This window comes from Panthera leo, chromosome B1 (genome assembly GCF_018350215.1).
Source record: "Panthera leo isolate Ple1 chromosome B1, P.leo_Ple1_pat1.1, whole genome shotgun sequence".
Classification (NCBI taxonomy): Eukaryota; Metazoa; Chordata; class Mammalia; order Carnivora; family Felidae; genus Panthera; species Panthera leo.
This window is the reverse complement of record NC_056682.1, coordinates 41851613-41868294: the sequence shown is the minus strand read 5'-3', so window position 1 is coordinate 41868294 and position 16682 is coordinate 41851613. Positions and strand designations below refer to the sequence as shown.

General features: G+C 37.7%; 1 protein-coding gene across 1 annotated transcript in view; it reads right to left on the bottom strand.

Moving 5' to 3' along the window:
• Positions 1–16682, bottom strand: part of ZMAT4 (zinc finger matrin-type 4) — a 254802-nt gene that overhangs the window by 198153 nt on the left and 39967 nt on the right. The window contains exon 2 of the mRNA XM_042936666.1: positions 4892–4981. Coding sequence (XP_042792600.1) covers positions 4892–4981 — 90 coding nt within the window. The remainder of the gene's footprint in view (positions 1–4891; positions 4982–16682) is intronic.

Here is a 16682-nt window from a genome sequence, read left to right as displayed (position 1 = left end):
CTTGTCTTTGCCACTTGCCAGCGGTATGACCAGAGTCAAGTGACTTAATTTCTCTATTTCAGTTTACTTTTCTGTAAACTGGGGATAATGATAGTTTCCACCCTATACAGGAGTGAGGATTAAATGTGTTAATGTATGTAAAGCATTTAGAATATAAGTAGGAGGTACCTGCTAAGCACCAGCTATTATTACTTTGCCCCAGAACAGCAGTGCTCTCTGGCTCTGGACCCAGCAATGGCTTCAATGTCTAAATATAAGACAGAATTTCAAGATATGTGGGAGAAGCCTAGGAATAGAACTTAGGGAAGCAGGGAGGGTCTCAGCCTCAGGCCTGACCAATTTGGGCAAGTCATGGTACTTCTTTGGACCTTTTTTTCACCTTCATCACAAAACAGTCGGATTAGATAGTCCTCCTGACCTGGAACCCAGGATTTTAGGGACCCATGAAACTGATCCTGGAGGTGTTCCAGCTCTGCTGAATATTCCAGACCTATAGGAAATCATGTAAGTGTTTAAAAGTGAGAAGCTTGATTACACCAACCAAATGTCAAGTTTTTCCACTTAGGAGGAATTCTATTAACTCGATGTAAAAACACTATGTTCTTAATACTGACTGGTGGTTTTTGTTGGCAGTTACTTATCCTTACAGAATAAAATTAAAGGTAAAATGAAATCATCCTTTTACTTAAAAATGTTGTTTCTTAAGTAGACATTTTTTTTTTCCAAAGCAAGTGAGAAGATACTAAAAAGTATCTTGAAAACCTGAGACTCTCAATGAACTAGATGTGCTCTACGTTCCTTTTTGGCTCTAATGCTCACAGGATTACAGAAAATTTCTCTAAGGCAATCAACTATAACAATTTATTTCGCATTTAATTTTACTCTGTGGCCTCAGGAGGAAAATGTCTTGCTCTAAGATTTCAGGGAAAAAAAAAAAAAAACATAGAAGATCCGAATGAGCATTTGAAGCACACGAAGGGGGAATTTAAAAAGCTGGAAGTACCAGGTTAGGAGGCAGAAATGAATTTTAAGTTTTTGAAAAGCAACAACAAAGTCAAATAACCTGGAGTAGAAATGTCAATTGACCCTGGGAATAATCATAGGCACTTGTGTTCATCTGTATGTAGATTTGGAGTTACTGCATATTCCCAGAGGGCTAAGAAGTAGGGAGGGAGGGATGGCTGCCATTACTTATCAGCCCTATCAGTTTTAGGGATCACTGTGGGGCCAAGGTTCAAGTGCATTCAGGGATTGGAGACTCAGAAACAAGTTTTCTCTGTTTTTGGAAGTCACTCACTTTGTTGGGTAGTCAGGGTGGCCATGAAACTATTTCCAGCCAAGACTGGGCTACAAACCTGTCACAGCCCCAGGAAGCAGGGCAGTGGGGAGGATGTGCAAGGATGGAGAGGCAGGTGGAACAGAGTGTTACATTCTTCTAAGACACAGGGTATTTGTGGAGAGGGAATCAATAATAATAATGCAGGTAGAAAGAGCTTTGAAAATAAAGTGCTGAATAAATAAGTTATCTTATTTGGGCCTTATGCTAAACCTGTACACTGATGCTATTTTTATCCCCATTTTATAGCCCTGTGGAAATAAACAAGACCAACCAAATGAGAAAAAGAAAGGCTATTTATTTAGAGCTTACTAGAGCAAGGATGTCAGTCACCATCACTTGCCTTGGAGAAGACTCCAAGGCAAACGGATAAGTGGGAAAGCTTTGTAATGGAATAAAGGGGAGGACTCAGGTATGCCCTGATTGGAGACTGCTTGTGTGCGGAAGCTGTAGGTAGGCGAACTAGAGGTGGACATCCTATGTGATTGTTTAGGAGTGCCTATTTGGTTTTCTTGGGCTGGTTCCAAACCGGGAGCAGGGACAAAAATTAGAAAAGCTATCAAGTATTAATCAAGTCCAGACCATTTGGGGCCTATTGTTACAGGGGTTATGGTTTGGCTTCCTGGATTGTTACTAGAGATAACGGTCTGACTTCCTATAAGTTTAACTTAGGCAGGCTTCCGGGGCTGGTTTCTATATACTAATGGGTTGGACTCCCAGGATGGTTGCTACAGGTTATGGTTCAAAGTTCTATTTTCATTTATTTATTTATTTGTTTGTTTGTTTGTTTGTTTATTTATTTTAGTTAAAGTGTAGTTGAAACCCAATGTTATATTAGTTTCAGGTGTATCAAAGTTCTATTTCCATATGGCTGGCCATTGTTTATTTGCATATTAAGCCTTTCAACCCTAAGGTATGAGTCTGTACAAAAGAAAGTTGGCCAAATAATTACCAGTTTCAACTTTCACAGCCCCAGTGAGGGACTGGGGTGGCTTCCATGCTATATCCAGCATGTCAAAATGCCTAAGGTAAATGATGTATTTACCTATGAAATGTATGCACAAACACACCCTCATAAAATCATCAACAATCTCTTTCAAAAAGTAGAGTCAGTATGTTGCTTTTCCTGCTTACTGATTTGGTCTTATACTACGATTACAGAAAGCTATAGAATATGATTTAATAAATAAATTGTTGGCAGGAATGGTTGGGTGGCTCAGTTGATGAAGTGTCTGACTCTTGATTTCAGCTCAGGTCATGATCTCATGGTTTGTGAGTTAGAGCTCCATGTTGGGCTCTGCACTGACAGCACAGAGCCTGCTTGAGATTCTTTCTCTCCTTCTCTCTCTTCCCCTCCCCTGCTTACACCCACACATACGGTCTCTCTGCCTCTTCCGTCCACTCTTGCAAAATAAATAAATAAACATTTAAAAAAAAATAGACCATTAGTAGATCCAAGTTTTCAAAACTCAGGATACACCAGAGGAAAAAGTTCTCAAAGGGGTCTTTGGTAAAGAATCTTTGCAAATAATTCCTGCTCTAAAAACCCAAACATCTTCCGCTCCATAAATCATTCCCAGTGCTACTGGAAGAACCAGGGCCTGAGTGGGTAAATCATGGGTCTGACCAGAATGGCAAAGACCATGTCCTCAAGTAACACCAGTTGAGTCCCAGTGTCCCCCTTCTGTCTGCCCAGTCAAGCCCTCCCTAGGAGCTCAGACATAAGTAAGTACAACATTCATGATTAGAACTTGAGCAGATAGAAAATAATCTGTGTTCCAAGAGCTAATTGTCAAATGTATATGAACCCTATTGTTTTTGACTATTACAATAAGACATGAAAAAGCTACTGAATGAAGTGACACGGGCATCATTGCTGAATAATTTCAGAGAAAGGAACTAATTCTGTCCTCTCCACTAATGGAAAGATGGAAATCAGGACTCTGCTGTAGCTACAAGATTCTTAGACTACATGAAAGCCGGCTCAGGTCAACTCTCCTGAGGTTTAATAAGTTATTTTGATAGGAATACACCCAAGAATGCACCTGTCTCCTCCCCCCCCTCCAACTGGTACCATCCATTCAAGCCCAAGGTCCCCACCTCAAATGCCAACTCTCAGTAACACCATCCCTGAGCAACTCGTCCTGGCATGGATAACTTGCCCTTTGTCTCCATGGGATTTTGTGTAGAATCTTAAACACCTACATTGTGCAATTACAGCAATTTTTTTATACAATGTTGATCTCCCTCACTCCACTCTGAGTTTCTTTAAGGCAAATCTGGGCCTTATTCATCTCTCTTTCCTCAGTACTTTGCATATAACAGTACACCTCACAGAAGCCCAGTGAGGAAAGGGTGATTATTATAGTCTCATTGAGGAAACAGGTTGAGAGAGATCAATTATTTGCCCAAGGTCATAAGGCTAAGAGCTGACAGAACCAGTCTCTGTCCCACTTCTTAGCAGCTTGAAAAGTTTTTGTGACATCTTTTCCCTCTAATAAGCTCTAAATGCTGCTTCACCAAGGCAGTAAAGACAACTCCACAGTGTTCCAGATTAGCCTGCGCATGAATAGCTCGTGTGCAATGTAAGAGGCGTGCTTGGAATTCGTTAACACTAGCCCTGATGCTCACTACTCATGGTCATCCACAGTTCTCTTGTTCTCTCTTTTTCTCTTGTGAAGAACACACAAGTGTGGTTCTTGTCAAGTGTCTTCAATGATCATATATTAATTTTTAATAAGAAAAGAAGACTGTCATCTATAAGGCAGCAGAAGGAGAAAGGAATCACAAGCATAAGCAAGAGTGTAGGGCATAAATTCTATGCCTGCAGCTTCCTCAGTGCTCAAAGGACAAGCGATTTCTGTTTCATCTGCAGTGTTTATCACAGAGGACCTCTGCAATGGACGGATATGAATATTCCACTCATTAGGAAAAGTAAGCCCTACTGGGAGGAAGGAATATTTATTTTATCAGTCCCTGCTTTGGCCTGGCTGAAGTAAACCCTTTGCTCTGACCTTACATCCTCAAAGCAACTTCCTAATTGTCATTTTATTCCCAAGTAAATGTTCCCTCAGGGAGAGGGGCACTGATCAAAACCCTCAGTATTTTTATTTGCAAGATATGCACAGTATTTACAAAGGAACAAATTGGCATTCAGTTTTAGACACCAAAGAAAAAATAAAATATGTTAATAGCAAAGTATCTGATATTTCTGGCAGGTTTTCTCCTTAGGCCATCCTTCCTACTTTTGTTTATCTTCTGATGGCTCCTGCCTTCCCTCAGCCAGCTGCTCTCTGTTCCTTCTGTACATTCTTTCTTGGCTCTGCCCTAGTGTGGAATCATCACAAAGTTCTCCAACACCATACTGGCAAGTTTGGGCGGGAAAAAGGGAAAACACTTGCTTACATGTAACATTTTCTGTAGTATTTAATGAGAATAATTTCTACTCACTTAGCTTTTCTGCTAAGGTGGACATGACTATACTTCCTAGACTTGCAAAGTTCTTAGCAAATGGAACAAATCATCTAAGGTTATCGGACAGTGCCAGATACTCACATTTTCTGACCGGAGCCTCTTGGCAGGACACCCGCCATCCCTGGGGTGAAGCATATAATACAGTCGGACTTTGCTTGCATGTTTTCGACTCTGGGAAGGAAAAGCAGAAGCAAATACTATGAAAGAGAAAGCATTTTAAGCCCTTGGAAACTTAGCCAGTGACCGTAAGTGCAAAGTAGTACTTTCATCAAAAACACTTCCCCACGCTCCTGAGAATTACGTGGGGTGAAGTTTCACATAGGTTTAGTGACTTGCCCAAAGTTACAAAGCCAACAAAATTTCAGGATTAGAAAACACAGTTAAAGAAGAAAGTTAAAGTTAAAACGCTGGGATCTTGAAGCGTAGGGTGCGTAATATATTTAATTATCCTCAAAATAAGAATGGGTCAGCAGAGAGAACAATACAAGGATCAACTGTGATGGAAATCTTAGATCCCCTGCCTTGTCTCACCCTCCCACTTCCCTGACATGAGGATCTTGGGACAGTGCCCCCCCCCACCCCCTCCTGGGAGTTGGCACTCATAGTATCTCCAACAGAAGGCTTTATCTCTGGTTCTCCCATGCTAGATAGAGCCTCCTTAATAAGCTATCAAAAGAGATCTTCCCAAGTCAGATATCATAAGCAAACAAAAGATATCATATGCAAGCCTGAGGACTGATCAGAGCCCAAGTTGCATGCAAGCAGGCAAAGCAGTTGAACAAATAAAGCTCCACATCCTGTAGGATCAGCAGGACTATGGGTTTCTGCCTGTATTGAATGGTCCACACCCAGCGTGGAGAATTGAGCTCGTCTTCGTTCTATCTTTCTTCTACTACTTTGCTCAACAGGGAGCCCACCTGAACTTCCCACACCTTTAAAGAACCCTACAGTTTTAACTCCCAAGTTGCTACCTGTGGCAGGATGGTAGAGTGAAAAGAGCACCACCAGTCACAAGTTCAGATCCCAAGTGCAGCTCCACCACCATCTGGCTGTGTGATATTGAGCAAGTCAGTCTAATTTGTTTATAGCTAAAATGAGTTTCTTTTTCTCGGTGTACAAAATGAACGTGATATTTATTAGGGTTGCTGTGAGAATCAAATGAGGCAGCGCCTATGAAAAACTGCAGTCCGTATAATGCTTAACGTGTCTCACCAGCAAGTGCACCAATCCTGAACTCTGAATCTGTACCGCTCTGATGTGCATTCTCCTTGAATCTATCACTACCTAATTCCCATCACCTATCCCTTTCCTTTGCTCAGGGCTGATTTCTTTCTTCTCCAGGCATTGGTTCTGCTTTGCCTTTACTTACAGTTGGGGCCCAGCCAAGCTCCTGCAATGATAGTTTGCCTTCATGGATTAGCCACAAAGGCAAAATGATTTTCGGAGAATGCAAGGCAAATTGCAACTTGTTTACAGGATATGATATAAATCCCTCTGTCTCATTTTCCTTCTTTATCACATTTTTCATCCCCTTATTGTGCCCAAAGCAAGAAAACCATGCTTCTAAAACAGTCCTTGAACAATTTCAAGGCCTTTAAATGGGTTTAAAATTGTTAATGGAACATGAATGATATTACAGACATATAAAGGTACTGGAGTGTGATTTTGAAATACATTTGTAGCCATTTCCAGGTTGTATTATAAGTTTTAATCACGGGTTACCTGGAGTCTTGTTTGCCTGGGAGATTGGTAGGACAGTGAAATAGAGACCTATGTGGACCTGTGCCAGATGATTTCAACAGCATTGTTCAGCTGCTGCACGGTTCTGAGAATGATGCAGTGCAGACTGGTACAGTTTTTTGCAGATAAATATGTTGATTACTAAAATCTGTATACAGTTTCCAGTTTTGTTAGTTTTTTGGAGGTAAGGAGTAGTGGTAAAGTTAAGAATACTGCTACAGTCAAAAAGAGAAAAAAAGAACAATTAAACACCTGCAGGATGCTGAATGTGGACACAGAGCCTGGGCTGGAGAAAAGCACAACAGACAGGTAATTAGTGAAAAGACAAAGCAGTACCAGTGTGAGCTCAAAGCCAGTGGAAGTGGGCTTTCAAAGTTTCATTTGTTCCCTTAGAAGAATGTATCACATTACCTACCACCATCAATCTACTCAAAGCCCTGGATTCCCAGACAACAAAATCACAGCCAAATTGGAAATCTCATAATGTGGCCTGTTTCATGGTTGGAGTTCTTCTCTTTGCTAAAATACTATATTTCTTTCCAAAAGATTCTTCCCAGCAAAGGCAGAGCTCACTGGATTATTTAATTGCAGCTTGACAAAACTAGTAAGAACCCATTAGCTAAAAAGAAAAGGGAAGCAAATGATAAGTCTGCTGTAAAGCCATTAGTGATGAGAGATGTTGGGATTTGAGTCTTATTAGCAATTTTCTTCATTAAAGGCCAGTTTTTCTCCTCAGCTCTGCCAGCCTCTAATTTTGACAGAAGGACTGACTGCCCTCCAGGTACTGTCTTTGTCCTTGTGTATGGGTGAAGAAAAACAGTGTTTTGGAAAATCCCACCTCATTCAGGAATGATGGCAGAGACATCCTAGTTCATCATTTCTCTGTTTCTCTATTGCCTGGTCTTCCTTATTGCCTCTGCCCTCCTGCAGCTTTTCCTGGGCTGCCTGAAAGGGGTCCAATGCCTTTCCCACCCACAAGCCAACCCTTCAGGCAGCTTCAGGCAGACAGTAAAAGCTCCAAAGGCAGTCCACTTCTCAGTGAGAAGAGTGTGGAGCCACCCTTCCAGTTAGACTGATTCAAACCCAACACCACTTCCAAATGATGTTGGTTGAGAAAGAGAAAGAGGCAGCTGCCAGAATGCTCTCAGGCCCCCTATAATTCCTCTGCCTCAGCTCAGGGTCTAGCCCTGCTAGTGAGTCCTCTCCTTTTTTCCTGGCATACTCACCTCTACCTCAAGGTGGGGCATACCGAGTAACCCACAGCGTCTTCCCCCACTTGGCTCCTCTCAACCCCTTACCCACAGAAATTGGTTGAAAGTTGACATCGTAACCTCACTCCTTTCAATTTATTCTAAAACCAAGCAAACAAAAATATTTCCACAAAATGTTAAACTTAGATTTGAGCAAAGATGTTCATTGCAGCATTGAGCTAGAAACAACTCAGGGAGGTAGCTACATGTTGGACAAGAGGCTGGTTAAAGTAGCCACGGGATGCCCTTATGTTCAGTTGGAGATTGAAAAAGTGCTTCCTACATACTGAATGTTGAACGGAAAATGCTAAACTGAAAATTGTTTGTGTACTGTGATTAAGATGATATAAATATTTGTAAGTATATAAGTAAGAGGTGGAAAACCAAGCATGGGTAGAGAAAGTATGGATGGTTTTCATTTTTTTATTTTTACAACCAATTTTCCCTTAACATAAAAGTAATAACTTCACAATGCTCAAGCCATTGTAATTTCTCAATAAGTATACTTTCTACTCACAATGATTGTAATTAGTAAAAAGCACACTGATCTGAAATGCTTTTATACTCATATATTCATATACTGGCATAATTGACCACATTTCCAGCTACCCGTTAACATCTTATCAACATTCAAATGCATGATTTTTTTCACTGCAATACTTGCTGATTAGATGAGACTACTTAGCCCAAGAGCAATACGCATTACTTTAAATATTAAAACTTTCTCTGGGAACATACAAATGTTATGGTAAATATGTGTCCTTTTCACAATACGATCATTTCCACTTCCTGTGTACAAATGGAGTCTCTACGGAGACAGGGCACAAATGCCATCCAGACAACCAACCTGGAAGGAAAGCGACTTCTGAAACAGATTTATGTCATCCAAGTAATATGAACAACAAAAGCAAATCCTTATGACTTTTCAAATTTATTAATACCTCATACATGCACTGCTTTTAAGAGTTTAAAAAGACAAATTGCCAACTGCAAGGAAATGCAAGAAGACAAAAGGACCTTACATGTTAAATGTACATATGACAGAGTGTCAGGGAAGAAAAGGGCCATTTCTTTAAGGGAAAAGACATGAAAACGAAATTACAATCTCTTTTGCTTGCACCAAAAGTCAGTCCCTGGTTCTCGCATTAATATTTGCATTTTAAGTAAAAGTCATTACTTTCATTCAAACCACATCAACTTTAAGCTTCCCAGAGAGGTCAGAAATTACCAACTCTTCCATTTTAATTAAAGCCTTTGCCCCTGATGCTGGGCATTGTGCAGGGGGCAGACCTATCTGCAGATTAGTTTCTTTGGCTGAAACAATCTCTTGGCACTCAAAGAAATCATCTAAAGTGGAAATTCAGGCCAGCCTTCTCTTTGGGGGGATAAAGAACAAGACAAACCTCTATTTCCGATGTATTGTGTGAAAGAAGGGGGTGGACCACATGGAAATAGAATGGCTTTGTGCTTCACCTAAAAAGCCATCTCCCATTATCACATACCCTTAAAAAATTCACAACTCAAATTTGCTTCCAGCAAGGCTACTGATTTCTGGTCTCATAAAATGTGAAGATAACAAAGCAACTTAGTATTTGCATAATGCTCCAAACAGCCTTCAAAGCCCTTTGACATTTACCATTTCATTTTATCCTCAAATCACAGTTGTGAGGCTGGCAGGAGAGGTGTTATTTCAAATAAGCTTTAAGATCCATTCCTGATTCCCTAGTTAAGTCTTCACCATTTTATTTCATCATAGGTATCTAATTATACCTCTTCCAAAAACCAGCTAAAATAAGCCTTTTCCTAAAAGAAAAAGGGAAAACCTGGAACAGACTGATAATTACAGAGGAGTGATACTCACATGCCACCAATTTTAAGCTGTTTCTACTCATTCTAGGGTGAAGAAGAGCCACTTAAGGGAAGGATGACAAATACCAAGGGTCTAACTCTCCAGCTACCCAAGAATGACTGGCTGATGTGAGATGGGCTCCATCTCTCAGGAAAAAGGAGAAGGCAACCCTGGCAGAACCCCACTTAACATTCCCAGGTTGAGGGCCCCAGGGCTGAGCCCTGGAAAAGCTGGAGCACAACTTCACTGGGAAGTCAAGGTTCAGTACAGAGAAAACCACAAGTGTGCAAGATTCCCTCTGATGACTGGGACTCTTTCCTAGAGTGATGCATCTTTCCTTATTATCACAGAAAGGAGGCTGGATACAGAAACTCCCTGTACCTAGAGTGAACCAACTAAAATTCTCAGAAGAAATAAATAAGAAATAAATGTTCTCTGCTGGAACTGCCCAAGGACCCGGGTTATAGACCTCCTACACAGGCCACTGAAATGGTCCTACAAACGGAATCAGATCAGAAGATCCTGAAAGCTTTCAGACATACCATGAAAGGATCAAAGGCCAATCCTCACACACTAGAGACAAGTGACAGGCCCTCATAACCTCTGTTCACCAAGGATCAGTAGCACCTAGGAAATAATTCTGTATTGGAAAAAGAAGACTTTGGAAAAACTCCCAAGGAAAAGACATCAAGAAATTATTTGCAAAACATTTCCCACAATAAATAGAAGTACATTTTAAATGGCACAGTCTTTGTGCTGTTTAATGCTGAGGGTAAAAGCTAAAAGATGAGATAAGACAGCTGATTGAAATAAAGATGTACTGCCTGCATTAATAAAGAAAGAACATTAAAAATATCATGGCTTGATTTTGAAAGTCTTTTCACAGCAACAGGAGCAGAATCAACACTGCAGATCAGTGTGTTATTCAATATAGAGACACTTCTTAGAATGCAGAGGGATAGAATAAAGGAGTGGAAAATAGCGATACTGGAGATCTTACATATGAAAGATCAGAACAAATAGAATAAAAAGTCCAAGAATAGAACAAATAATTTGGAACAAAAAGAAAACTATAAATATATATATATATATGTATATATATATATATATATATATATACATATATACATATATACATATATATGTATATATACACATGTGTGTATATGTACATGTGTATACGTGTGTGTGTGTGTGTATATATATATATACGTATATATAAACTTTGTAATTGGAAAGTTTTGTGAACAATGAAGAAAAAGAAGGACTGATGGAGCATAAAAAATAGGTGTTTTAATCTGAAATACATGTAAGAGGCAAACCATAAAGTAGGAAAAATATTTGCAAAAGTAAAATAAAATGGTTTAGTACCTAAGATAGAGCACTCTAACAAATTTATAAGAAAAATAGCTTAAAATAGGCAAAAGATAGGAATTGCAGAAAAGCAAACAGCTAAAAAAGACTTATAAAAAGTTCACCCAAATTCTACCTTATAACTTTTAAACTAAAAAATATATCTTTTTCACCATTAAATTGACAAATATTTACAAAACAAACATATCTATATTTATGAAGATACAGAAAAATGAAACTTCTTATACAGAGTTATTAAGCATGTAAACTAATATAAGATTCCAGGATGGAAATTTTGCAATATGTATTCATAAGGGAAAAAAATTGTTCAATCCAACAATTCTACTTCTATGAATTTATTTTAAGAAAGCAGTTATGTTTTGCCATTTATTTATAAGTGAAAGCGGGAAAATAAATTACGTATCCTAAGTGAGAGGGATAAACATTTTATCTGTGTGATAGATTACCAAACTGCCATCAAGAAATTATTGTAATAATATCAATGACATTTTTAAAAAATCTATGAAATCATACTAAGAAAAAAGGTCCCTCTGAAACCAGAATATAAATGATGCCAAGTTTTTTAACAATAGAATCTATCTACATACATATTGAGATAGATAGATAGATAGATCGATAGATAGATAGATAGGTGTGTGTGTGTGTGTGTATTTAGCATAGACATAGGAAAAGTCTAGGGAGAAACATACCAAAGGATTAACATTGTTTATCATGGATCACAAGTGATTTCAATTGTTCTTATACACACTTTTTTTTTCCTTTTACCATACAACACTATTACAATACAATTGACTATATTCTCTATGCTATGCCTTTTATCTGCATGACTTATTTATCCCATACCTGGAAGCCTGTATCTCCCACTCCTCTTCATCCATCTTGCCCATCACACTGTCCCCTTCCACTCTGGAAACCACCAATTTCTTCTCTGTATTTATGTGTCTGTTTCTGCTTTTTTGTTTGTTCATTTGTTTTTCTAGATCCCACATATAAAGAAATCATATGATATTTGTTTTTCTCTTATTTCACTTAGTATTTTATCCTCTACTTCCATCTATGTGGTTGAAATGGCAAGCTTCTCATTGTTTTTTTTGGCTGAGTAATATTCTATTACACACACACACACATGCACACACACACACACACTCCACATTTTCCATTTTTTAATTCACATATAATTAACATAGAAAATTATATTAGTTTCAGATGTACAATTCAAAAGTTGTATACATTTCTCAGTGCTCACCAAAATAAGTGCACTCCTAATCCTCTTTATCTTTTTTATTATGTGTGTGTGTGTGTGTGTGTGTGTGTGTGTATAAATGCCACACCTCCTTTATCTATACATCTATAAGTGGACACTTGGGTTGCTCCCCTATCTTGACTATTGTAAAAAGTACTGCAATAAACAGGGGTGCTTGTAATTGTTCAAATTAGTGTTTGCTAACATTTTGTTGAGGATTTTTGCACCAATGTTCAACAGGATTATTGGCCTATAGTTTTCCTTTTGTGTAGTGTCTTTATCTGGTTTTGGTATCAGTAATGCTGGACTCATAAACCATCTTTCCTCTTCTATTTTTTGGAATAATCTGAGAAGAATAGGTATTAACTCTTCTTTAAATGTTTGGTAGAATTCACCTGTGAAGCCATCTGGTCCTGGACTTTTTGAGTATTTTATTACTGATTCAATTTCATTGCTAGTAATTGGTCTGTTCAACTGTCCTATTTCTTCTCAATTCAGTTTTGTAAAGTTATATGTTTCTAGGAATTTAGTCCATTTCTTCTAGGTTGTCCAATTTGTAGGCATATAATTTTCATTATATTCTCATAATCATTTTTATCTGTGTGGTGTCAGTTGTTATTTCTCCTCCTTCATTTCTGATTTTATTTACTTGCATTTTCTCTCTTATTTTTTTGATGAGTCTGGCTAAAAGTTTATCAATTTCACTGATCTTTTCAAAGAATAAGCCTGGTTTCATTGATCTGTTCTATTGTTTCTTAATTTCTATTTCATTTATTTCTGTCTTAATCCTTATTATTTCCTTTCTTCTCTTGCTCTTGTTTGTTCTTTTTCTAGCTCCTTTATGTGTAAGTTTAGGTTGTTTGACTTTTTTCTTGCTTCTTGAGGTAGTCCTGTGTTACTACAATCTTCATTCTTACAACAGCTTTTTCTGCATCCCAAAGATTTTGGATCCTTGTGTTTTCATTTCCATTTGTCTGCATGTATTATTTAATTTCCTCTTTAATTTCTTGGTCGACCCATTCATTGTTTAGTAGCATGTTATTTAACCTCTGTGTAGTTGTATTCTTTCCAGACTTTTTCTTGTGATTGATTTCTAGTTTCATACCATCATGGTCAGAAAACATGCATGAAATTATGTCAATCTTTTTAAATTTATTGAGACTTGATTTTCAGCCAAACATGTGATCTGTTCTGGAGAATGTTCCATGTGTACTTGAAAAGAATGTGTATTCTGCTGTTTTGGGATTAAATATTTTGAATATATCTATTAAGTCTATCTGGTCCAATGTGTCATTTAAAGCCATTGTTTCCTTTTTTTATTTTCTGTCTGTATGATCTATCCATTGATATAAGTGAGGTGTTAAAGTCCCCCCAATATTACTGAATTGCTTTTTTACCTCTGTTAATCATTGTTTTATATACTTAGGTGTTGCTTTGTTGGGTGCAAAAATACTTACAATTGTTGTTTTGTCTCTTTTGGATTGTTCTCCTTATCATAAAGTAGTAGGCCTTGTTTTCTTATCCATTTAGTCACCCTATGTCTTGATTGGAGCATTTAGGCCCCTTATATGTAAAGTATTTATTGATAGGTAAGTAGGTAAAGGTAAAGTAGGTAGATAGGTAAAGTATTTATTGATTGCCATTTTGTTACTTGTTTTATGGTTGTTTTTGTAGTTCTTCTCTGTTCCTTTCCTCTCTTGCTCTCTTCCCTTGTAGCTTGATGGCTTTAAGGACATATGTGGATTCCTTTTTGTTTATTTTTTGCCTATCTGTTATAGTATACCACATTTTCTTTACCTATTTATCTATCGATAGACAATTGTGTTGCTTCCATATGTTGGCTGTTATAAATGATGCTGCAATAAACATAGGGGGCATACATCTTTTTGAATTAGTGATTTCATTTTCTTTGGATAAATACCCAGTAGTGGAATTACTGGATCGTATGATACTTCCATTTTTAATTTTTTGAGGAAACTCTATACTGTTTTCCACAGTGACTACATCAACTTACATTCCCAAGACATCTTTACCAAGTCTTGTTATTTCTTGTCTTTTTTTATCCCATTCTGACAGGTGTAAAATGATATCTCATTGTGACTTTAATTTGCATTTCCCTGATGATAAGTGATGTTGAGCCATCTTTTTGTGTGTCTGCTATCTGTACATCTTCTTCGGAATAATGTCATAAATATGTCTTCTGCCCATTTTTTAATTGGATTATTTGCGGGGTTTTGTGTGTGTTGACTTGTAGAACTTCTTTATATATTTTGGATATTAATCCCTTATTGGGTATATCATTTGCAAATATCTTCTCCCATTCAGTAGGTAGCCTTTTAATTTTGTTAATTTTTTAATATGTGTTTTTTTTAATTTTCCAAATTCTTTAAGGAACCCAATCATTCCAGTAATTAGAGGGAGGGGGGAATCACAGTTTTAAAGATTCAGTCCAGCATTGATGATTTATCATTCTAATAGTCTTACCTTAAGATAAGTATAATAAGTCTCAAAAGATCAAGGGACTTGCTCAAGATCCGACAACTTATAAATTCTCAGAGAATAGGGATTATATGTGTTTTATTCATTGTTGTATTCTTATCAACCATCACACATAGTCAGTGCTCAGAAAAGGTTTGTCAGCTGAGTGACTAAAGGCATGAATGAAAAAATGAGACAATCCCAGAACAAGAGCCAAAGACCCTTGATTAATCAAAACAATAGTTTGAAAGTGGTGTGTACATCATTGTTATAGATTCCCTCTATTCTAAAATGAAATCAAACCCATTACTCATCTGTTTCTATCTCTGTACCCCACTGCTGCAGTGTAGGTCAGAAAGAAGCAGGGAGCCTGCAGACCAGAAAGCGTTCTAAGTAACAACTCCTGCAGGCATTTTGCAGAGTGTGCACATTGGAGGAAAAACTCTCAGCAGGTGAATTGATGAAGATTGTGCATGAAGCATAAATGCTAAAGCAACTGAGGAATTGCTACAACTGGTCAAAAAGTCAAGATTCAGAGTAAGTCATACTGCCAACAACACCATGGCACATATAGATCCAGCTTGTTCAGCTAGAGGAGGTTTGGGACAGGACACAGTCAATTTCTCCACTATTTCTAAGAATTTCCCACTCACCAGATGCTGCCTTGGTAAAGTCTCCTTTAACCTGTGGTCAGATATGTAAGATGTTATGATCTAGGATAATATTTCTCTTAATTTTTAATTATAGAATCTTGGGCATTTATGCTGTATAGACTGAACTGTGTCTCTCCCGAAATTCATATTGAAGGTCTAATCCTCAATGTTACTCTATGTTGGAGATAGACTCCTTAAAGAGTTAATTAAGATTGAACAGGTTCAGAAAAGGTGGGGCCCTAATTCAATAGAACTGGTATCCTTTTAAGATGAGGAAAAGACACCAGAGATCTCTTCTTCTTTCCATATGCACAGAGTAAAGGCCATGTGAGGACACACCAAGAGGGCAGCCTTTCTGCAGGCTAAGAAGAGACACCACCAAAAAATAACCCTGCTGGCACCTCACTCTCAAACTTCTAGTCTCGAGAACTGTGAGAAAAAAAAAATACCTGTTGTTTAAGCCACCATTCTGTGAGATTTTGTTATAGTAACCTGAGGTAAGACATGTGTCTCCCTTTCAACCAGATGTTCTCTTGGAGTCTTTCTTCTTGTATACAGTAATCAGTCCATTTTTCAAAAGCAAAGTTTCTAGAATTAGGTAATTTCAATTTTTCTGAAATTTTTTTGGAAAGCATTTGAAATGAGAATGCTTATCTTAAACCAGTATTAGGAAAAATTAATTTTTGTTGGAGAAAAATGTATATAGTCGGATGTGCAATATACATGACTGTAAAAACATGTTTGCATTAAATCTGTACTTTTATCTGCCTACACAAGTGACTACATCAATGCATTACAATTTTAAATCAAAGTCTTGCAACTCAAAAAATTATATTACCACCAAAGTGCACAGGAACCATTTTTCTGTAGTGTGAGGATAGAGCTAAATATGTCTCCATTATGTCTGCGCATTTTAAGCAGAATCGCATGAAAAGTAAGAAAACACTGGAGAAATAATACGGCATACCTTATCTAGACCTCTTTTTTGCTGTTTGGGGAAAAAATGATATTTACCCACAAGCCCTTTTTAAAGAAATTAAAGTTAGAGATAAGGAGAAAAATAAAGCCAGTGTGATCAGTAATTAAAGTCAAGGAAGACTGGGTGATTTGCAGCAACAAAGCTATAAAATCCTTGTGAAATGTGAAAGCTTAAGCAACATGAGCCGATCTTGGACTATCATTTCCCAAGGTCTTTTGGTTTCTCATATAAAATTCATGTCTGGAATAAGAAAAAATTTAGCACTTTATATAAACATCACTGTGAAAAGTCTTCCAAGATTAACCC